The sequence below is a fragment of the Contarinia nasturtii genome, unplaced genomic scaffold, assembly GCF_009176525.2.
Source record: "Contarinia nasturtii isolate CC-2019 unplaced genomic scaffold, AAFC_CNas_1.1 Cnas_scaffold_129, whole genome shotgun sequence".
Classification (NCBI taxonomy): Eukaryota; Metazoa; Arthropoda; class Insecta; order Diptera; family Cecidomyiidae; genus Contarinia; species Contarinia nasturtii.
In genome coordinates this window covers 8,734,076-8,754,682 of record NW_022197486.1, presented here as the reverse complement: position 1 = coordinate 8,754,682, position 20,607 = coordinate 8,734,076, and the positions used below count along the sequence as shown (strand labels likewise).

The window sequence follows — 20,607 nt, the reverse complement described above, 5'->3', positions numbered from 1 at the left end:
ACTTGATCTACCATTGCTCCTATTGATATTGCAAGACATTTTTTTATCTCCTGAAAAAGTTTTTGATGTTGTCAAATGAGTTTGAAAATTATGCGAAATGCCGTTCTGTATAAATACTGTCTAATATTTTCATGCACGAGATATATCAAAGACTACCTCGATAGATACAAACATATTGTGTGTTGTATACAACTATAGTTGCATCTTTGCGTTTCGATGTATATAAAGCATTTATAGCATCCATCCGCTAAAAAAAAATCGAACAGGCCATGGTTCCTGCCCCACTCATCGCATCTCGATGAGACAAATTTATTTGATTAAATTGGCTACGCTTGGATTATAAATGCTGTGTTGCCACTCATAATTATTGAGCACCATTATTTTGAAACGCAGAAAATTATTTACTGTGAGAGAAAGAATAAATTCTGGGAAATATAAAAAATTCTCGGATACTTTTAAGGCCTGCGTTTAAAAAAACTCAACAATATTCCTATGTATGTACAAAAATGGAACTCATAATCTCATTTATAAATTGAAAGATAAGTTCTGTTGGGCGAATGTTTCTATGAGTTTTTTGAATATTCATGCGATTCATGAAATAACTTTTATATTTATGTAAATCTCCGTAGGTATGCATCTCAATATAAAACATCATTGGAAACCAGTTCAAAATCAGTGTTTTTCTTGCTTTGGGGTTGATTTTTAATTTATAAATATAGAAAATGAAGCTTCGACATTGGTAAGCACAGAATTTCCTAAAACTATGCAAAATTCGATAGACACCAGCATTTTGCTTGTGGCAAATGAATTTAAATATTTGCATTACTTTCATTCCAACTCATAAGTTACATCAGCCGATATGATAGTGCGCTTCTTCTCTAACAATCAATATAAATAAGATATTTACGTATCTATGACGTGCATTATGCGAGTGCATCCTCAGTTGAATGTATATTTTGAAATGTGTTTGTTTATTTAATATGTTTATAAAGATTATCTACTCTGTATGCATATAAGAGATAACATGGCAGATTATCATTTGAAATCAACAACCGAATTGAAGCAATTTTCTTCATCCATACGCTCATGGCCAAGGATAATCATGAGAGCTTACGTGCAGTTTGCATTTTCCCATTTTCTGTCAAATGAATGTGAAAGCACGAAGAAATAGCATTTTTAAATGGATTGTAATGCTGGACACGAGAGACTCTATATGAATTTTTATTTACTTTTTTCTCCTTTCGCCAGTCCAATCGAATGTCTAAATGTCTTTAGTCTCGAATTGAAATACATAATATTTATATACACAGTACCCACAAAAAAAACATTGTATTTAATATGCCAGTTGGTAGACATACACAAACAGACCAACATATTTACCATACACAGGCGCAGGGAAGCACATACTTCGTCACACACTCATACAACGTTAAATGTTTTGTGTACAACAGTTCGTCTCCATGTATCCATAGAGAGAAAAAAAGCACAGCTACTGAACGATTGTATAGAAAACTGTCCGATTTTGGATTCATATATAGCTATAGCAATATGACTCAACAGTGTTGTGCGTGTTACCCTTGTGAACATGAGAGAAAAACAAATCGAACCCAAGCACAACGCAAGCAGTTCGAGTGTAGCTCCCATTCAATAAATACCACATTCAGTGTATTTTCACCTCACCTTATTTGTTGTGACGACAAGAAAGAAAGGAAAAAAATAACAGCGACTGTAAACGACTAGATACATTTATTTCACCGAGTGTTTCAGACAAGCAATTGTCATGTTATCGGATTTGATTTTTTCTCAATAAAAATAATTGAAAAAAAGGTGAAAGACTTTTAATTCCAAAAGTGAGCAATTCAAAGCGATGCGGTAAATTAAGTAAACCGCAAACAATTTAAGTGAAATTTAAATATTACAATAATTCTGTGCATACAACCATTATTTGCATATAAAAAGTTTGAACCGCCGCGGGATTTATTGAAAATCCCATTTGTGAAACGTACACAAATAGAACATTTTATTGGATAGAAAATTTAGTTGACAATTACATTGGTAACAACGCGATAATAAATGCCGACCGACACATTGTTTCAGTGAATTTGTGTCTTAGATGAATTTTGGATATGTAACGCGATGGTGTCATTCGAAGCCAAAACAAAAAAAAGAACGAACCCACATATTATAAATTGTTTTGTACGTGTATGTATTCATAGTTTTTTATTTGTTGTTTTCAATTGTCACTACTTCATTTATCAAGATTTGATTTATTTACACCGAATATGTCAGCGTATTTAATATCGATTCACTTCAATTTGCTTCTAGCAGCAAGCTGCTATTTAGATCGATTTAAGATGGTTTTTTAGATCATTTGTTTCATGTTGACGGGGGCTCAATTCAATGATTTTTAATCTATTTTATATATTCGATATTTGTGCAGGCGGTTTTTATTCTATATGGTCTTATAGTTTTCTTTGTTTAAACAAGTTCCATTTTTTTTGTTACTAAATTGTACTTTACTTTTGCCAAGCAACTTTTCGAAAAGTTTTTGATTTTATGTTTTGCTTGTAGGAAATAAACAAAAGAAATTGAATACTTCACTGGACTTTCATTTCAAACTTTAGTCAAGTTGAAACTTTGTAATTTTAACGATGGATCCAACTTTTTTTTAATATTAAAGCCTTAAAAAATAAATGCAAATTCTGAGAAAAAAAAATTTGATGTAGAATTCAATCTGTTGATCCTATAGAATAAAAAATTCAATATGACAATAACTTTGTTCTCCGGATAATGTTGAATGGTATGTACTGAATAGCGTGCACTTTGGTTTCAACTTTTCCGAAATTAAATTGTATAAAAAAATCTGTGTGTTTGGTTGCTGTGTCAGTTGATTTCGATCAATGAGAACTACGTCTTCTGTTTTGTAAGACTTTAAATCCCTTAATAATTGCGACATTACGACATGACATAACCATTTTTTTAAATTTATTTTTGTTTATTCTTGACTTCTTATGGGAGTGTTGACTTCCATGCAATGAAATAAATTCCAATAGAAGAAATTGGATTGTCAATTTGTTTGCATCATCAATCTTAAGTCCATTATGCCTGATTTTATTTCGCTTAGAGGTGTTTGAATATAAGATGTAACGTACATTCAAACTCTACTGAGATAAAGTTTTTCTTAAAGACAAAATACATCAGTAAAATATTTATTGCTGCATTTTCCCATTTACAATAAAATATAGTTCTCTTCCAATAAAAAAAAATCGATTCATATCATCTAAGTTTCTAGATTTCCGAAAAATAGCTCGTATCTATTTAACATGAATATCCTTGCCAAAAGGCATTGCCTTGGGCAAAACGTCGTTTTTTTGTAATGAAAAATGTTTCTATGTATAACATGTATAAAATACTAAAAATCGACTAAAAATGAAATAAATTTATGAAAAAACGTTAATAGAAATATAAAAGTGATGCTTAAAATGACTGATACATGAGTTCGATACCATCTTCAAAATTAAAATCTAAGAGAGTCTGCACATTTCCGATATGATGCATTTTCAATGCCATACATTTTGTTTCGTATATCAATAGTGTGTATTCATTATTTTATTATTAATTTTAAAATCCTTGACATGAGTATACAAAGTGGGTATGTGCACAAAGTTTTTTTTGTTATAAAATTTTATACCTTTTCATTCCATATATTTCGTATTCCAATAGCATTTGCACTATACTATTACAACGTCTAGGGTGGTAGATACAAACTAGAAAACTAAAAAAACTAGGAAAAAGTGACAATATTAGAGCACGTGTTTCTCCTCTTGTTCTATGAGAACATTAAAATTATTTATAATTTTTTCGAAATGGTGTGAGAGTGCACATTTCTAATTCATTGATATTGAAAAGTGTACACCTCTTCTCCAATGGCATGCGAGTAAGCTAACATGCCATTCCAAAAGCACGTGAACACCACACGGGCTCATATAAGATGGATGTAGCCGAATTACGAAGCAAATTACAAAAATAAGTTCAACAGCGTCCACTACATAGACGCCTTCATCTTAATATGAAAAATAATTATTTGCATTTCAAAGCAAATGTGAGGATGTCAATTCAATGTCTGTCTATTTTTATTTCGTTTTTTTTTCGTATTTGAAAGAAATGCGATCTCGTTGATAAAAAATTCAACCACCAACGGCTTTGTATGACAATAATAGCTTGAAGTGGTATTGAGTGGTTGGTATCGCGCCCAATGCTATTTATGTGAACTGCCCAGTGTAAAATATTGAATTAAAAGTGCGTCACACACAACAGTTGAAATGATGAGAGAAAAAAAATCAATTTGTGCTATCATCAGTCTTTTCCCTTTCGTTACCTTGACTTGTATTACATCTGCGCTCATTTAGCTTTCGTATGCACTTTAGTTACACACACATATATACACGCACATTCTCACAGGGGAGCGGTTTTCAATGCCATCCGCTCAGGACCACTTTTGTCGATTAAAAAATTTTATGCATCGACGATGTAACATCGTCCATCAATTTTTGTGCCCGAACGCAATATGCCATCCGAAACAACCTTAAATTAACATTTGATTTTGAATCAAATTTTTATCCCGATTCTCTAAGATGTAAAATATTGATTGTTTTAGTTTTTACTTACCGAAACTCAATTACAAAACTATCCAAACCGACAAATTTAATTGAAGAATGTACGAAATGTCGGTACAAGCAAGTTAGCTAATTGAATTGAATTGCAAAATAAATCTTTTCTATCTTGAACTTGACGCATAAAATATTCAAAGCAACCATACAATTTATTCAATTTTGGTCACACGTGGGGTTCGAATGATAAAAATTTCGATTCAAGATCGACATGAAGACAATAATATATTCAAAAGGACTAACCTCTTTTATATCAGAGATTCATATTATACAAACCTTCTATATTGGCTGATATTATTGTTTCAACCATTGGATGTTTGTAGATGATTTTGATCCTTTCGCCCAAAACAGAAAGAATCGATCACTGAATGTTTTTATTTTGTATATTGAGCTTTCTTCAAAGCGTACATAAAGCAATTGCCAATTTCATGTGATTGGTTTTGAGTTAGCAAATTTCCATTTTAAACGAGAACATGGTAAATGGAACGCCACATTGATTTCCTTTTTGAAATTAACTTGTATCGAACGTGTAATTTTTGCCTAAACGTAGGAAAATGCCAATTTTCATTGAAATGGAATCGAAACTATGCGAATCTTTCGTGCGTTTCCAAATCCAATAAAACCTAGTTGACTAAATTACATGTCATTTCAATTTTATGTTGAAAATTGAGTTTATGATAAGCCATTTGTCGTTTATCGTTTGGTATAGTGTACGAGAGACGGTAGAGATTCAAAAGCATTCAAGAATCAAATTCTATCGAACCATTTGTTTGGGAAAATATGTTACTTCTATCTTCGATAAGCTTTTCTTAATATATATATACGTTTTTTAACTAATCCATTTTTATCGATGCGAACACGTGTGCAGGAACTCATAAATCAAGTCTGTGTGAACGTGTTGAAGTGAATTTGGTATGACAAAATGAATGAATCATAAGTTTAGGTTTAGTTTCGTTCATTTGATTCGATTTATCCATCATGTGTGTTCAGTTAAATTATATATATATCAAGTCCTATTCACAGGCTTCCCTCCAAATGTGCCAGTGGAAAATAAACCGAATTTGGCATGAAAACCTGTTCTGCAGTGAAAAAAATGTTTTCAGTACCATAAAACCGTGTCGATGAAAAATGATGGAATGAATATTTGCCACTGATGAAAAAAAAATTGACAACATTTTTAGTGGTTTGGAACAACCTGGTTGAATGAAAAGTGCTGTGAAGGTTCCATATAAAATGTTATCGACGATGCACATACATTTTATTTTATTCATTAACAATTTGTTAAATGCAATTAAGACCACTCATTGGAACTTAAAGCTTACGATTTTTGTTTTTCAATGTTGCCGCACACAAATCGCTTATATGTATAGCAGACAATATATTTGGATTTTGTCATCTGGATATTTCAGCTCATCTGAATAACGTTAGGCGATGATATGGAGTGAAAACAATAGAAGTGATTGTTGTATTGTATAGGTATAAAAATACTACCATAACTATAACAATCACTTCTATTGTTTTCATTTCGTATCATCGTCTATAACGTTATCCAGATGAACTGAAATATCCAGATGACAAAATCCATATATATTGTCTGATGTATAGTTTTCAATGTGTCTTTTTGTCAGCGGCACTCGTGTGCATTCGTGGTATTCCATGTTCCTAATGGAAATAAATGACATGTATTTTTTTTTCAAACGGGTTATGGCAACCATATGTATGAGAGAAATTCTGAATCTCAAAATGTTCACGTCGTAGAAATGCTGAAGGCGACTTCATACAAAACTTTTCTTCAGCATTAGTCAGTGCATTATTCTTGTCATTCGTTTTCGTTTCTGCCATTATTCATAGTCGTTAGACTCGGTTTTATGAAGAACTTGGAAGCGAAATAAAAAAAAACGATATTTGAAAAGAAGAGTTCAAAATATAATACAGCCGACAATGAATCTAAACCATTATCGAGTCTCTGAAATGTCAGACAACATTACTATAAAAATGATTGTTAAAAGAACTGAAAGTTTTCCATTTGATTCAGCATCGCACCGAACCAGCCGTGTATGTATGCACATTTGTTGTTGTTCTCGTGTGAATAAAATGAAGAAAAAATCATCGTTTCACAACTGTCAAATTTTCAGTGTCTTGACCATCACCAATGACGCTTTAAATGAGATGTGGTTTCTGTAGTTGTCACGTTCCAACGTCAATTTTATGGGCTACGGTCATGAGACACACATGGTTCATAATAATCCCAAAAATTCAACATTCTCTTATTTTGAGAGCAATGTAAAAAGAAATCGATGATGAAAAAAGACGTAAAAAAACTTCATCGAACGTTGAGCATTGTTCCAAACGGTTTGTCTGCTGGATTACGAATAATATCGATTTCATTTGGAAAATATGTATTATACACTAGACATATTACAAACTCAAACACAGAAGGATAATGTCGCGTTGGCTGAACACAAAAATGCTTGTCGCCAATAAAGACAATCCATTATTAAGAGTTAAACCATGAACAGGATAATTCATTGGAACAGTTTTATTTACATTGAAAGCATTCTGGATGCATTCATCACCAGTCTAACCAATTGAAAGCATATTCAAATAACCAATTGAATTGATTCGGCCGATGGTTATGTTGTTTTTAATTCAAGGTGAATAATGATTATTTACTTCTATGTTGAATTTTTTTTCGGATCTCGAAACTTTCACTGCAAACCTACAATTGAATGGGCAACTCAACTTAATGTTAGCCCCTATATCGGTCAGTTTTATTTTGTGTATCACAGACGTCATAGAACGTGCCTTGCATCCTAAGAAAGAGAAATGGAATGAAAGTTGCATGTGTGAATACCGCAGCAAAAGTATGTGATCAATAAGGAACGACGAAGAACTCTAGGCAATTCAATGTCTCGACGTCGATTCATTTAATGTGGCTGGCTACAAAAAAAATGTCTCTATATTCTTCTCTCGCCTCTTGTTATCCTTCCATACTTAACGTTCCTGATTGAAATCCGTACAGCATCAAATAATTACATTCCAATCAACGTACATGATGAAAACTCACTCAAAACGCTTATTGCAGTCTCTTCACCCTATCTCCCGAATGTATTATAAAAAAAGCCCCTTATTATCATCAAGTGATGAAGATAGGAATTGTGTCAAGCAACGTATGAAAGGCACTTCATCCATATATGCGCCCTTGTGAAACAAGCGTAACATACATAATATTGAGGCTATCGAACAGATTGCTTCCAGCTATCTTGAGTAATTCCATTTTTATAGTCAATGTGCTATAGTAATGAAAGAATGACTATGAAATTATAACAGTTTTTTGTACCATTTTTATATGACCTGCTCCACTCGCATTTAATCTACATTTGTGAACAGCTTTTATTGGGCTGAAGCTTTGAATGTTAATTAGATACGAGTGGAGAAATGGTATAAAGCGTTGAGTTATTCTTTCATTTAAAAAAAAGAATAACATACATCCGCACCCATACATCACAATGATTTCAAATGTCTGTGCAATTGACGCGCAGTTTTGTCACAATGAAAACAAAAGATACTTTTTATTCATTATTGTTGAACATCCTTTTTGCGCGTTTATCATCAAATTCATGGTACGCAGCTAAATGCTTCACAATATTGGTGCTTGGATATGTTTGTGGAAAATATGTGCATGCGTGTGTGATTATGTGAGAAAAAACAATTTGTGGGCACAGTTTGATGGGCTTTTATGATAATGAGCAACGAGATAAACTAGCGAATTATTTTTGGATTTTGAGCACCAGACAATGTTATTGGTTTATATGGTTTAAATTCATGTGATCAGAAAAGCATTTTCTTTTGCAGCTTCATTGTTTATCCAAAACAGGTTCGAGTGATAATTCCTTTCTTTTTTATTAAAACGTACTTTGTCTATTTCCGTCAATTTTTTGCTAAATATTGAAGTGGTAACCATTTCTGCTTTTAGCATTTGGTGACTAACGGTGATGAATTCCGAGTTTATGGCAGAACATTTTTTTTTTTTCAATGGCGTTCAAACATCCGAGGTGGAAAAAAAAATCTACATCTAAAACGAAGAATTTTCGTTTCCAGACATTCAAATACCGTATACATTTGCATTTCATTGCACGTTTTTTTCCGTAATCAGTTTTTTTCTCGACGTAAAATCGATTAAATTTGATGCTTGATCATTGCTGATTTCAGACTTTTTGCATAAGGTATTCGAAAAATAAATTCACCAGAAATACCTAAATCAATTTCGAAAGAAAAATCCTTGCCGAACGTTTATATAATGTACCGAAGATTTTTCTGCGAATATATTGAGCACTGCGTCACACAATGCTATACTAGACTGATTGAGTTTTGTATTATTCGCGAGTGATGTTACACATATACTATATGTCCACATTTACTTTGACTGGGTATTGCCTCAGTCGATGTGCTCGCCTAAAATTCGTTTGTGGTTTACACAGAGTCTGTATTGATGATAGAATGTCAGATCTTTTACACAATGTATATAAAATAATGTATGCGTTGCTCATCCAAATGGCTATATAACTAATGGACCTAATCAAGAAAGTACCTTTTTACACTTTTTTCTTTACCTTAAGTTTATTTTCGACTTGCTTCTTTTGATCTAATTTTATACAAAAATACACTGTCATTGTATTTGAAAGTAATGCTTGATGGATAGATGTTTAAACAAGTGGAATTTAAAAAAATATTCGCTAAGGGCTTTCATGTAAGATTTTCTTTCCCGAATTCGACGAATAAACAACAGTATAACAAATAATGCAAATTTTTACCGATTTCACTATTTTGTGCCAAAAATCCACCGATATTGGCCGATATGCGAAGTATCTTTGTTCTGAAGCCCATATAATTCATTTGCGGAGTAATTTTGACGGTGGCGGGACTGTGCGGAGTTTGGCGGAGATGACATACAAATGTGTATCGTTCTTACGCAGATGATTATGAAGATGTTCGTTTGGACAAAATAAATCTATGAACAGCAAAGAATGCTGTTGCACTAGTACACAGTCACCCGCACAGTCCCGTCATCGACAAAATTACTCCGCAAATGAGTTATATGGGAAGTGGGCTTTGGTGGACCCTCAGGATGGGCCAAGGCATTGTCAAACCATGGTCTTGTCCATCCAGAGGATCCACCAAACCCCACTTCCAGAACAATTAATTATCAAAAAATACCCGAATATTTACGATATTTTACAGATATGCCGATATTTCACCGATGTGCCAATATGCAACGATAATACGCAAATGTCATGCAATAAAAATACATGAAGGCCCCCAGAATATTCTAAACACATTCTCGATGACACCTGGTTTAGCTGAGCTAGATCAAAAGTCAATCGCTAGAACTTTTTTGGTCAAAATTGTAATCCATTTTGATGCGATTGGAATGAGGTATATGTTTTTTCTCGAGTTTTTGCCGATAAATATTGTTTCGATTTGCTAAGGGTTTCAGATTTTTTGTAAAATTGCAAACAATTACCCTTCCCATTGCATTTCCGATTTCAGAAGCTATGTTCTCAGCGCAACATATGCGTGGAAAAGTACTCTGTGGAGTCATAGAAGCACTAAAGAGAAACCATTTCTGTTGAAAAAGCGTTCACATTTGATTTCCAGTGTTTGAAATACCAAAAAAAAAAATTTCTTTTATTACGTACACATTCAACTGAAATCGATTTTATTTTTGCTAAGAAAAATAAATACATTATACAATTTTGAGGGTGTGACAATTTTTCGTAATCGTAATAAAAGAACAATAAACTATATGGAATCAGAACAATGATGGTTCAAGAAAATACTTAGATTCGCATAAGATTGCCAAATGTGAATGAATTCGCATGTCATGTACTTTCTGGGTTAGATGCATTAAATGAGTTGTGTGTCTCAATGGTATTTGTTCGTCCTTCAGCGTATTGTATGGGGCAAAACAAAGGAATTCATCCAACGTACTATGTGTAATGCTTGTATATAGTCTATTTTCAGCGAATGGATTCAGTTAAAAATATCATGATAAAAAAGTCAATTGCGAACACGTGAAGGGTGTTTATAATATTATGCAGTCAATGGCTTAAAAACCATTTTGGAACTGAAAACACAGATTTGAAGAAGCAAAGCAAATCTTTTTCTTTCGATTACATCAGCCAGTGTCAGCGATATATTAGTGGAAATCAAATATTTTTTTATTATTAGATTATTTTCGACTGTCTTTTTTGCATGATGTTGTTGTTTTTCTGTTATTCAAGACTGTTTTACACATTAAAAATGAATATTGCAATGAATGATACAGACAACGACGTCATAGACATGAAGTGAAATAAAAATAAAACAATTAACCTTAAAATTAAAGTGTAACAATATACGCAAACAATAAAATATTCAGTTGACTTGTCAGGTATTTAGCATAGAATCGTTTGTGTTGGTTGGTGTTTGGTTGGGAAACGGGCCAATGGAAAAGAGATGAACAAAAGACAAATGGAATAGAAAACATTATATTTTCGTTTTACATAACAATCTAGAACAACTCTATAAATAATTTGAACTTTATTTTGTACTCAGCACAGAACAAACTTTTCGCGAGTTACGCAAACAAACACGCGCTTCATGAACATACGCGCGTACATTGATGCAACATTGCCCGATGTTCCACAATGCATACGAACCATAATCTGTTTCTTGTTTTATTGTTTTGTTTTGTTTTTGCACACATTTCTCATTTAACAGTAACTTGGCACAACGTATTTTATGAAGCATCAAACAATTCAACAATGGTTTTTTTTTACCATTTTAAATTTTTCTCATCTGGCGCAATCGCAATACTCACACGTAAATCCTCTAATGAGTTTTAGTTGGTGAATCTAAATCATTTTCGATTTGAGCATTTTCAGATTAATTTTCGAATGTGAAATTGATAGATTCTAATACGATTGAAATGAGTCCATCGTTCTCTTTGAGCAGCATAATAGATCCAATCATTTGATAACATTCGACCAGAAAGAACGTTCAGAACGTTCGACCAGAAAGATCATTTAAGTTCCATGCGTCTTAGGGATGACCCTGCTACTACTTCTCACCTCATATGCAGATGTTCATTACTAAACGATCTAAGGGGTGAGTTTGGCGGAAGCATTGTGCATCCACAAACAAATAAACCCAACATTTTTGACATATTAAACTTCTACAAAAGGGCATGTGACTCAAATCGAAGCCTGAAGCATATCTTCTAAACAACAGACTATTGATTCGTGTACATTGAAAAATCGTGTACAAAACCTGAGCAACGAGAACAAAGGATTTTACTGAAAAGTTGACCTAGTATACTCCCTGCACAAATCCAATAATCCAATAATCCAATAATGTTTCATATTGTATTCGGCTCAATCATATTAAATGACTTCAATCAAATCGATCTAAATCCAAAAAAAATGTATATGTAAAAAAAGGAGCAAATGAAATGATCAATGCCGTTTCATAAATTCAAAGGCTACTGTCAGAGTGCTAAAGCTTTTTAAAAAAAATTAAAAGTTTTTCCTTAATGTCAATGAAATTATGCACCAAAATTGATGGCTCTCAAATTGATGTCAAATCTAAACGACCTCCAACATTCAGCAATCATCTACAAATATGCTTATTTCCTCAAGTTATGTGCTTATGGTGCTATTTAAACTTCATATCTAAACTTTCCGTTTTGGCGTTTTCAACACTTTTTTTGACATATACTTGAATTCACTGAGTCGTTTTTCTTCCATAGAAAACAATAGTTTTGCCCGGAATACCTACAGACACTCGTTCGTTCGTACAGTTAATTTTCAAAAACGTTTTGCGAAAATGAGTTTGCGACCAAAGAGAGATGATGCATGGTTTTAATTAAATATTACACTGAAAAACCCTAAATTTCATTTTTGCTCACCGCTGTGAAATGGTAAGCGAAAAATGCTCTGTCAGACGGCAACAAGCAAACATTAAAACTTTTTCAATCGCATTCAACGAAATTCGTTGCCTATGCTTGGAAACGTTTCCTTTGATTGGTAAATTGGCAGAATTTTCTACGTCGACCGTACTATTTTGTACGAAACCCGGTTCGCCTTCTCTAAGGTTTCAAAAATGTGTTTCTTTTTTTTAATTGTAGGGGAAATTTTTCATCGTACCAACGCCACTATAGTGCCATAAATCCTGAATATTCTTCTTTCGTTTTAACACACAATACGTTTTGCACACTTCCGTACAAATCACATGAAATAAACGTAATTTCACATCATTTCATTTTAAAAGTGATTGCTATTGAAAAAAAAGTAGCTCCAAATGCTTTCAAATCACGGAAATTGCAATGGTTCGTTTTTGCTGAACACAAATTGCTGATAATTTATTAAGCTGACAAAAAATCAAAACAGCTGAAAATTCAGAGAACAGTGGCAAACAAAATTTGAATACGAATTTATTATGATTTTTATAGCCATTTTTTCTTCGAACCAGATTTTGAATCTATATTGATATTCGAACATACTCAAAACTAAATTTACGCATGACATTGTGTGCTGTTGCACATCATCAAATACTTAACGGTGTTGAAATTTTTAAATCAAAATCTGTTTGATGTTAATTGTTTTATTAGCGATGTCGATAGTAATCAACAATATTTTTTTTATACCTAATTGAAATAAATAAGCGCCTGTATGCCGTTCAGTACGTTTTGTAATAGCAAAGCTCATGAAATGGCTTGTTAAACTTGGCAAAGCAATTGAGGAAATGCAACACAAACAAAAAGAAAATGTGAAATAAATTTGTGGCATGAAAAATAGCTAATTGTCAATCAAGATATAGGTGAATGTTACCATGTGCGTGCAATCCATTCATCCATTCATCAATTTATCCATTAATATTGTAGTAGTTTGGCGGAGAAAGGCGCCATGCAAACACTTCAAGAAAGAATTAAATGCAATTAATATTGCAACAATGACTGACTTCAAACAAAGAACTCTTCGGTTTTTTTACTTCCGATGTTTGTCTAACATTTAACATAGTAATTACTTCGTGAAATAATAGTTTTGTCATTTCATGTGCATTTGGATGTTCAACTTTAAATGTTGTTCTAATGCCATACGAAACGAATGTTAAACAGAATATGGTACTTTTAATGCGAAAATAAAATGTCATATCAATTTATAAACAATAAGTTAAAAACGAATAATAAATAAACCCAATCACAATCATTTATAAATTTTTTCGTTTCTCTTTTCAGGCCTCACGGATATTGTATTGACTTCACTTAAACTGAGTTTTATGTGTATTTGTATGCAAGCGATGAACGGAAAAAATAAATAAACAACAACGTAAACAGTAACGCATTTTACTAACTCCGTAGAATATAATTTATAATAAATTGAAACAAATCAAATTTCAATTGTGCACTCGAAAACAAAAGCAACACACACACACACACACATACCAACAGCGAATGAGCACACACAGTGAAATCATAGTCGGTAAAACTGTATGGCTCTTCGAGTTCGTAAATCCAAATTCGAAACGGTTTTGACATGTTTCAATGGAACAAATTGATGATTGTTGTTATCGATTTGAACGGCTTTGCCATCAACAACATCAACAACATCAACATGTGTGCTCTATACGACAAAACGACCACCACATTCCAACAACAGTTGCATTTCAATCATTAGACACAGTTCGTGCATTGCATCAGACAGTTGTATCGTTACGCAAAGCGCTTGAAGAGGCACATCGTGAAATTGATACACTAAAAAAGCGAATCACTGTAAACGAAGACATTGAAGAAGGTAAAAAATTTCGCGAACAAGAATTAGCCACCGAATCAAGTGAGAATCTTTTACATTTTCCATTGACACTGGACTTGAGTACCATTGCCAATACAGACGATCAAAATCTCTTCGGACATACACCATTGGCATCAGAAGTGCAAACAAATCAAAGCACAGCGATTTTAAATAAAAATGCGAATGAAACTGGCGATGTGCCAAACACATATCGCTCAAGTCAATCGTCAAATTTAAACGAACAACCACAATCATCGGCATCCAGCAACAAAACAACCACCACCACCGAAAATAAAAATTCGTACGAACATCAAGCTACCACGCATGATAGTCATCGCAATCGGTTTGTTGTCCATCCCATAAAAACGGATATCAAGATAATAAAGCCTGAAATAAAAACAACAGATACATCACATTTATTAACCAATAAGCGACCACAAATGGCTTCCAAAATTGATGTGAAAATCAAACTAACATCGAATTTTAAAATCGATGGTAGTGAAAGCAGCTCAGAAACTACCGGAGACAGTAATTCAGGTAAATATTTTAACATTTTAAAGTGAAACTTTTTATTTTTCTTCATTTAACTGTATGTATGTGTGTGTGTATTTGAACATTTTTTTTCTTCAATAAAATGTGGTTTTTGAAGGAAAAGTATTTAAAAACAATTTATCATTGCAGAAACAGTAACACCAAGAGATTCATCCACAGACACTGGCAATGACAAAGAAAATGTAAATGTGGAAAAAAGTGATGAAATGGAAGGAAACGAAGAAAAAATCATACCGATTGTAGTACTTCCCACTGAAAATGTACAAATTGGCGATGATAAACATTTGAAGGCCGAAGACCAGACGGATAATGAAGGTGCCGTAGGCGGTATTATAGATGATGCCGTTTTTCTTGATGAAAATGCTGGTGCAAGCACATCCAAGGCCGCATTGATTCAATCGTCACCGCATCGTTCATCATGTGATAATGATGAAGAAGTTGATGATATTGAATTGATTTTGTCGTCGGACGACAAAGAATTTCCACAAGAGGATTTAGTATCAATATCATACTATGAACCATGGCAAGTGTGCGGCCAATCCGGTACACCAATTTTGGTGAATTTCAATACCATTTCATCGGACAATGAGGGTGTGGATGAAATGCACGACAAATTAACGGCATCACCGTCGCCAATTGATCCAGATCAATTTTACAATGCGATCAAAGAAAATGTGGCACAACAACAATTGAGCTTAGAGAGCACTGATAGTCTAAGTTTAGGCGATAACATAAAACACAGTTATGATTTGAATGTAAAATCAATGAGCTTGGATGAAGATTCGAATCCAAAGAATGGCGACGAAAATGGTTTAATACGTGATGAAAGTTTTGATACATTTGAACAAGTAGGTGTCAAATTGGAAATCTTGATAAAAATAAATTGATTTTTTTTTTCATCGAATTTAATTATTTTTTTACAGCCTGGTTATTCATCAACGATGGGTAGACGTTGGACAAACTACAATGTTTTCCAAGAGACGGATATTTCGAAAATAGGTGTGATTGAGGAAGGTGTGCCAGACAAAGGAAGACGAAATACATGCCCGAATACAACCACATACAGACCACTAATACATCGCGAAGCAATCGGACGGTTTTTGCATAATAATAATAATAACAACAACAACAACAATAATAATGTTGGTACTTCAATGGTTCGATGTCCATTGGCGGTGAAATTTGCGCGAAATGCCCGCACTCATTTGTCGACGATGAACAATAATCGATCAAATCCGACGGATTCCAGCGGAGGTGGGCCAAAACGAAGCAGCGCCGTTCAAACAGACATAACATTGTCGACACTACCAGAGCATTGGCGTTCCGAAAGTCATTTGATGGCCGGACTGAGCAATGGATTCTTTACATTACCATCAAAATTTGTGCAGACCACGGGCACAAGCGCTTGCAAACATCCATTAAAGTAAGTGAAACAAAAATACCGTTACAGCATAAATTTACCAAAAATGCGATGCTTTTTAGAGTATCCGAGAAGACGCGAGAGGCACGACGAGTTTTGCTAAGTGATATAAATTTCACTAGTATGGTTCCTGAACTATCACGTTCTGAAACGCAATTATGTAGATCAACTGATCGTTTAAGCCATGGCGAAGATGAACAAAATTCTGAAAATAATAATGAAGATGGCAATGATTACTCAAAGGGACCATACCTCAAAACTCCAGATTATGGACATCGCGGGTTAGATATCAAACAATTTTTTGAAATATATTCAATGTGACCATGGCTAAATTGATCTCGTTACAGAATTACGCCAAGCATGAGTCTTACATCACCGGGTGTTTCACAGTGGACTGTGAATGAAAATAGCTTTGGCACACAAACTATGCAAACTGATAATAACTGGAGCGTACAACATGGCGATTCATTCGATTCATGTAAAAGCTATTCGATTGGTGAGCTGATTAATACCATCATTTATGTCAGTCACAATTGGGAATTTTTAGTAATTTTTTTTTTGTATTGCATTCAGGCTCAAAGCTGTCATTTGGCAAGCATAATCGTTCGAGAAGTTGTCCTTCAGTTCGGTGTGCACTATGCAAGCATCGTCATCACGGCGGCATCAAAATGTCAGAAAGTATGCATTATACACCACGTGTCACATTTCAAGAGATAAAATCGAATTCAGTACGTGGATCTTTGCCGGATTTGAGACCAGAATGTGCATGCGGTTGTCCACGTTCAAGGATTGCATCACGTTCGACTGCATTTCGACACGGCGATTCATGTGGTTCGACTGAAAGCATTTTAGATGAAGCTGAAGATTTTTTACGTGAATCAATCGATGGCGTTTTATTGCATGATTCAGACACAGCACATTCCAGTGGATTTCTTGCAAAAAATGCACCAAGAAGATGCTCGGAAAATGATATAAACAAAAAGGGTATTTAATTTGCAGACATTTTTCCAGCAGAATCAATTTAATGCTGTTAGTTTTACTTTTTGCACTAATTTTTCATATTCTAATGAATTTCATTGAAAGAATCGTGTAGAATATTATAATCATTCGTATTTCGTAAAATGAGATTTAAATATGTTTTGATGGTGGTGTTTATTAATAAATTTCGTCAGATTTCAGTCCTTCAAAACAAACGTTACCATTTCTGCCAAAATCTTCAAAATGTCTAAAACCCGGACATTTGGCCAAAGTAATCGCCAAAAATGGGCGCGTAGTAATTGGACGTGTACGATACGTTGGACCATTAGCATCAAATAACGCCGAAAGCACTGGAATTGATAATGAAAATGAAACATATGTGGGACTACAATTGCCAAACAAAATTGGCGATTGCAATGGATCGTTTGAGGGTCGCAAATTTTTTGATTGGTAAATGTTCAATCATCATTTTATATTAATTAATATTCGAAATGATCAAACTCATAAACTCATTTGCTCAACAGTGAACCGCAACATGGAATTTTTGTACCGTTTCAAAAAATTGTGATGGCCTGGACAACTTAAACTAATTTACATTGTTTAAAATTAATAATTTTTTTTGTTGAGAAAAAATGCGTCAACTGTAAAACACATATATACATCTACTCCAAGACATCATCAAAAAAAGAAGAAGAAAGAATGGTGTATCCGTCATGTTTTTCAATTTCGTAATGCTCATTAATAATTTATGCATAGAAACTTCCATTCTACGAAATATCCTCAACACTTTTCGGTACAAATAAACTTTCGATGTTAATATCAAATACATACAACAAAAAAAAATTATTTAATATCCACAGGCTATAGTCCATACAGACATTATTTACTTTGAAATTCAATGTGCTAATTAAATGTAAAACGGGGAAACCCATTAGTTGTTAAATCAATTGGCAAACAGTTGGACGGAGTATCTTGTGACCGAAATGCGCACAAGTAAAAAAAGAAGAAATTACAATTTTTGAATATCTTGGCGATAATGAATGGGTTCGGTGTGCTTTGTGGTTTTACATTGACCATCGGAATGTTAAATAACTCACTTTCAGACAAATCCAGTATTTTATTTAGTTTTTTTTTTGTTTTCGTTCTTTGCACCATTTTTTCACTTTTTACTAAGAAAACAATAAATCAATTTTCATAAACTGGTTCAAATCTTGGACCAATAACCTCTAATAAACTTTTTTTTATAACAAAACAAAAATGGTGAGATCATGCAAAGTTTATGTAAAGAAAAAAAAAAAAATGAAATTTTGTTATTTAGTTTGTTGATAATTGTCTTTTACAGAGAGAAATTTAAATGCGATGGAATACAGCATACAAGGTTAATTCCACAAATGATTTTACACCAATTCGGAATTGTTTTGACAACAACACGACAGCTTTTTAAATGAGAACAAAATGGCTCAGAATGTAGACGTAATATACCCATAATTGGGACCATGCTATCAAAAAAAATATTCTTAAATTAAATATTGAGCGCAAACTAACTTTATTTAATTTAAAAAGAAATGCTCATAAACCATTGCTCAAATGAATAAACACTGTATTCAATGTTCAGATTTATATGATATGTGAAAGCGCCGTTTTCAAATCAGTACAACAAAGAGCTAATGTCAAAGACTTTTTGTCCAGCATTCAAATGGATGGATATTTAAAACAAAAATGGCATTTGTATATTTATTTAATGAAAATAATATTTACGGTGAAGGAAACTGCATGAAAGAAAAAAATAATTCTTGTATTGAGAATATATATTAACAAATAAAATCTGAAACAAAAATTTTACAATTTTTGTTTTATTCGGATGATGCTCAAATTCAAAATAACAGTAAGAGCTGAAGAATGTTGGTAATTACAACGTGTTTATTTTTAATACACCACAAACCATTGTTATTTAACAGGTAAGTTAATTTAATACTAGTTTATTATGATATTAATTTACTGTGATATTTCAGTTTGTTTTCCGGTCAAACACAAAAAAAAAAAAAACGTTTTAAGGTAACAATTCTATTTAAACAGGTTGTTGATCGACAAATCAATCGTTTCAGTAATTGATAAGGTGCTTCAATAAAATGTCCATAATACAAACTCGGAAGTGGGAGTGATTATGTTAAAATTTCATTAACTGTGTGCAACTACCTCGAATTTAATTGAGCAAATAAACACGTTAATTCGATGATTGACACCTTGAGTCATCTGAAACATTTCATTACAAATATGTGATTAATCAACACGTGCATATTTTGTGTGTGTGCAATTTTTAAAATCGTTTTCGATTTACAATAATAATACGTAGCAAAAAAAGGGTTTCACTTTAATAAAAAATATGGAGGTAATAAGTATGGAGAAAGTTTTTAATTCAAGCTGGTCAATTTGCGTCCCTACAAATGTGTGGATTTTTCTCATTTCTCTAAATCGAGGACAGGACGTACTAAATCGAGGACACGTGCCCGTACCTCATTGCAAAAAGTTTTCGCAGAAAACTCATGTTCAACACACAAGTGAAACCAATTCGAGATACCGCTCCGAAATCAGTTAGAAAAGAAACGTCAAACCGGTTCACTTCACTGCCACTTACGCAAGAATTTCATTATCTAACTGTGCTCATCTGTTGATGACTTTTTAAATCGAATATCAATCGCTTTTCCCCGAATCTCAATAAATATGTCAATGAAATATGACAGTACGTCAATAAAAAAATCCGAAACCTGATGGGACAATTTTCGCTTGAAATTTATGTGTTCTATTTCATATTCAAGATAATATTTCTGTTTAAATTATCATTCGTATTGTAATCCATTAATATTCAACTATAACCATTAATATTCAACTATAACAATTCAAAATATTACCCTTTTGACGATTTGACTTATGTGGGCTAAAATAACAACAAATTATCGAATAATTACATTATTTACCGAAGTCATAGAATTTTTGAATGCTATTGGCAATAATAATTGGATACACTTTTTGTGTTTGCAAAAAAAAAAATGAAGGTTCCCCACGTAAATATTGCCATTGAAATGATTTGCTCATCCACCCACGTAAAAAGTGATAAGAAACAAGATTTTGCATTCAATCCAAATCAAGGGTGCAATAG

At 33.1% G+C, this 20,607-nt stretch overlaps 2 protein-coding genes across 4 annotated transcripts in view; one reads left to right on the top strand and one right to left on the bottom strand.

Annotated features, from left to right (window-relative positions):
• The window catches only part of LOC116339977 (calpain-11-like), a 63,026-nt gene that overhangs the window by 33,451 nt on the left and 8,968 nt on the right, over positions 1-20,607 (bottom strand). The window lies entirely within an intron of this gene.
• On the top strand, positions 1,596-19,219 carry LOC116339955 (probable serine/threonine-protein kinase DDB_G0267686). 3 transcript variants are annotated; one of them, XM_031766055.1, is made up of 9 exons: positions 1,596-2,196; positions 13,948-15,037; positions 15,182-15,900; positions 15,976-16,475; positions 16,535-16,753; positions 16,820-16,968; positions 17,046-17,456; positions 17,645-17,900; positions 17,975-19,219. In XM_031766055.1, exons 2-9 carry the CDS (start codon positions 14,254-14,256, stop codon positions 18,033-18,035), a joined length of 3,099 nt encoding a protein of 1,032 aa, XP_031621915.1. In that variant the 5' UTR covers positions 1,596-2,196; positions 13,948-14,253; the 3' UTR covers positions 18,036-19,219. The 3 variants fall into 3 exon arrangements, with proteins under 3 accessions (XP_031621915.1, XP_031621909.1, XP_031621921.1); XM_031766049.1 differs by having other exon boundaries at positions 1,596-2,202; XM_031766061.1 differs by lacking the exon at positions 17,975-19,219 and having other exon boundaries at positions 1,596-2,202; positions 17,046-17,501; positions 17,645-17,750.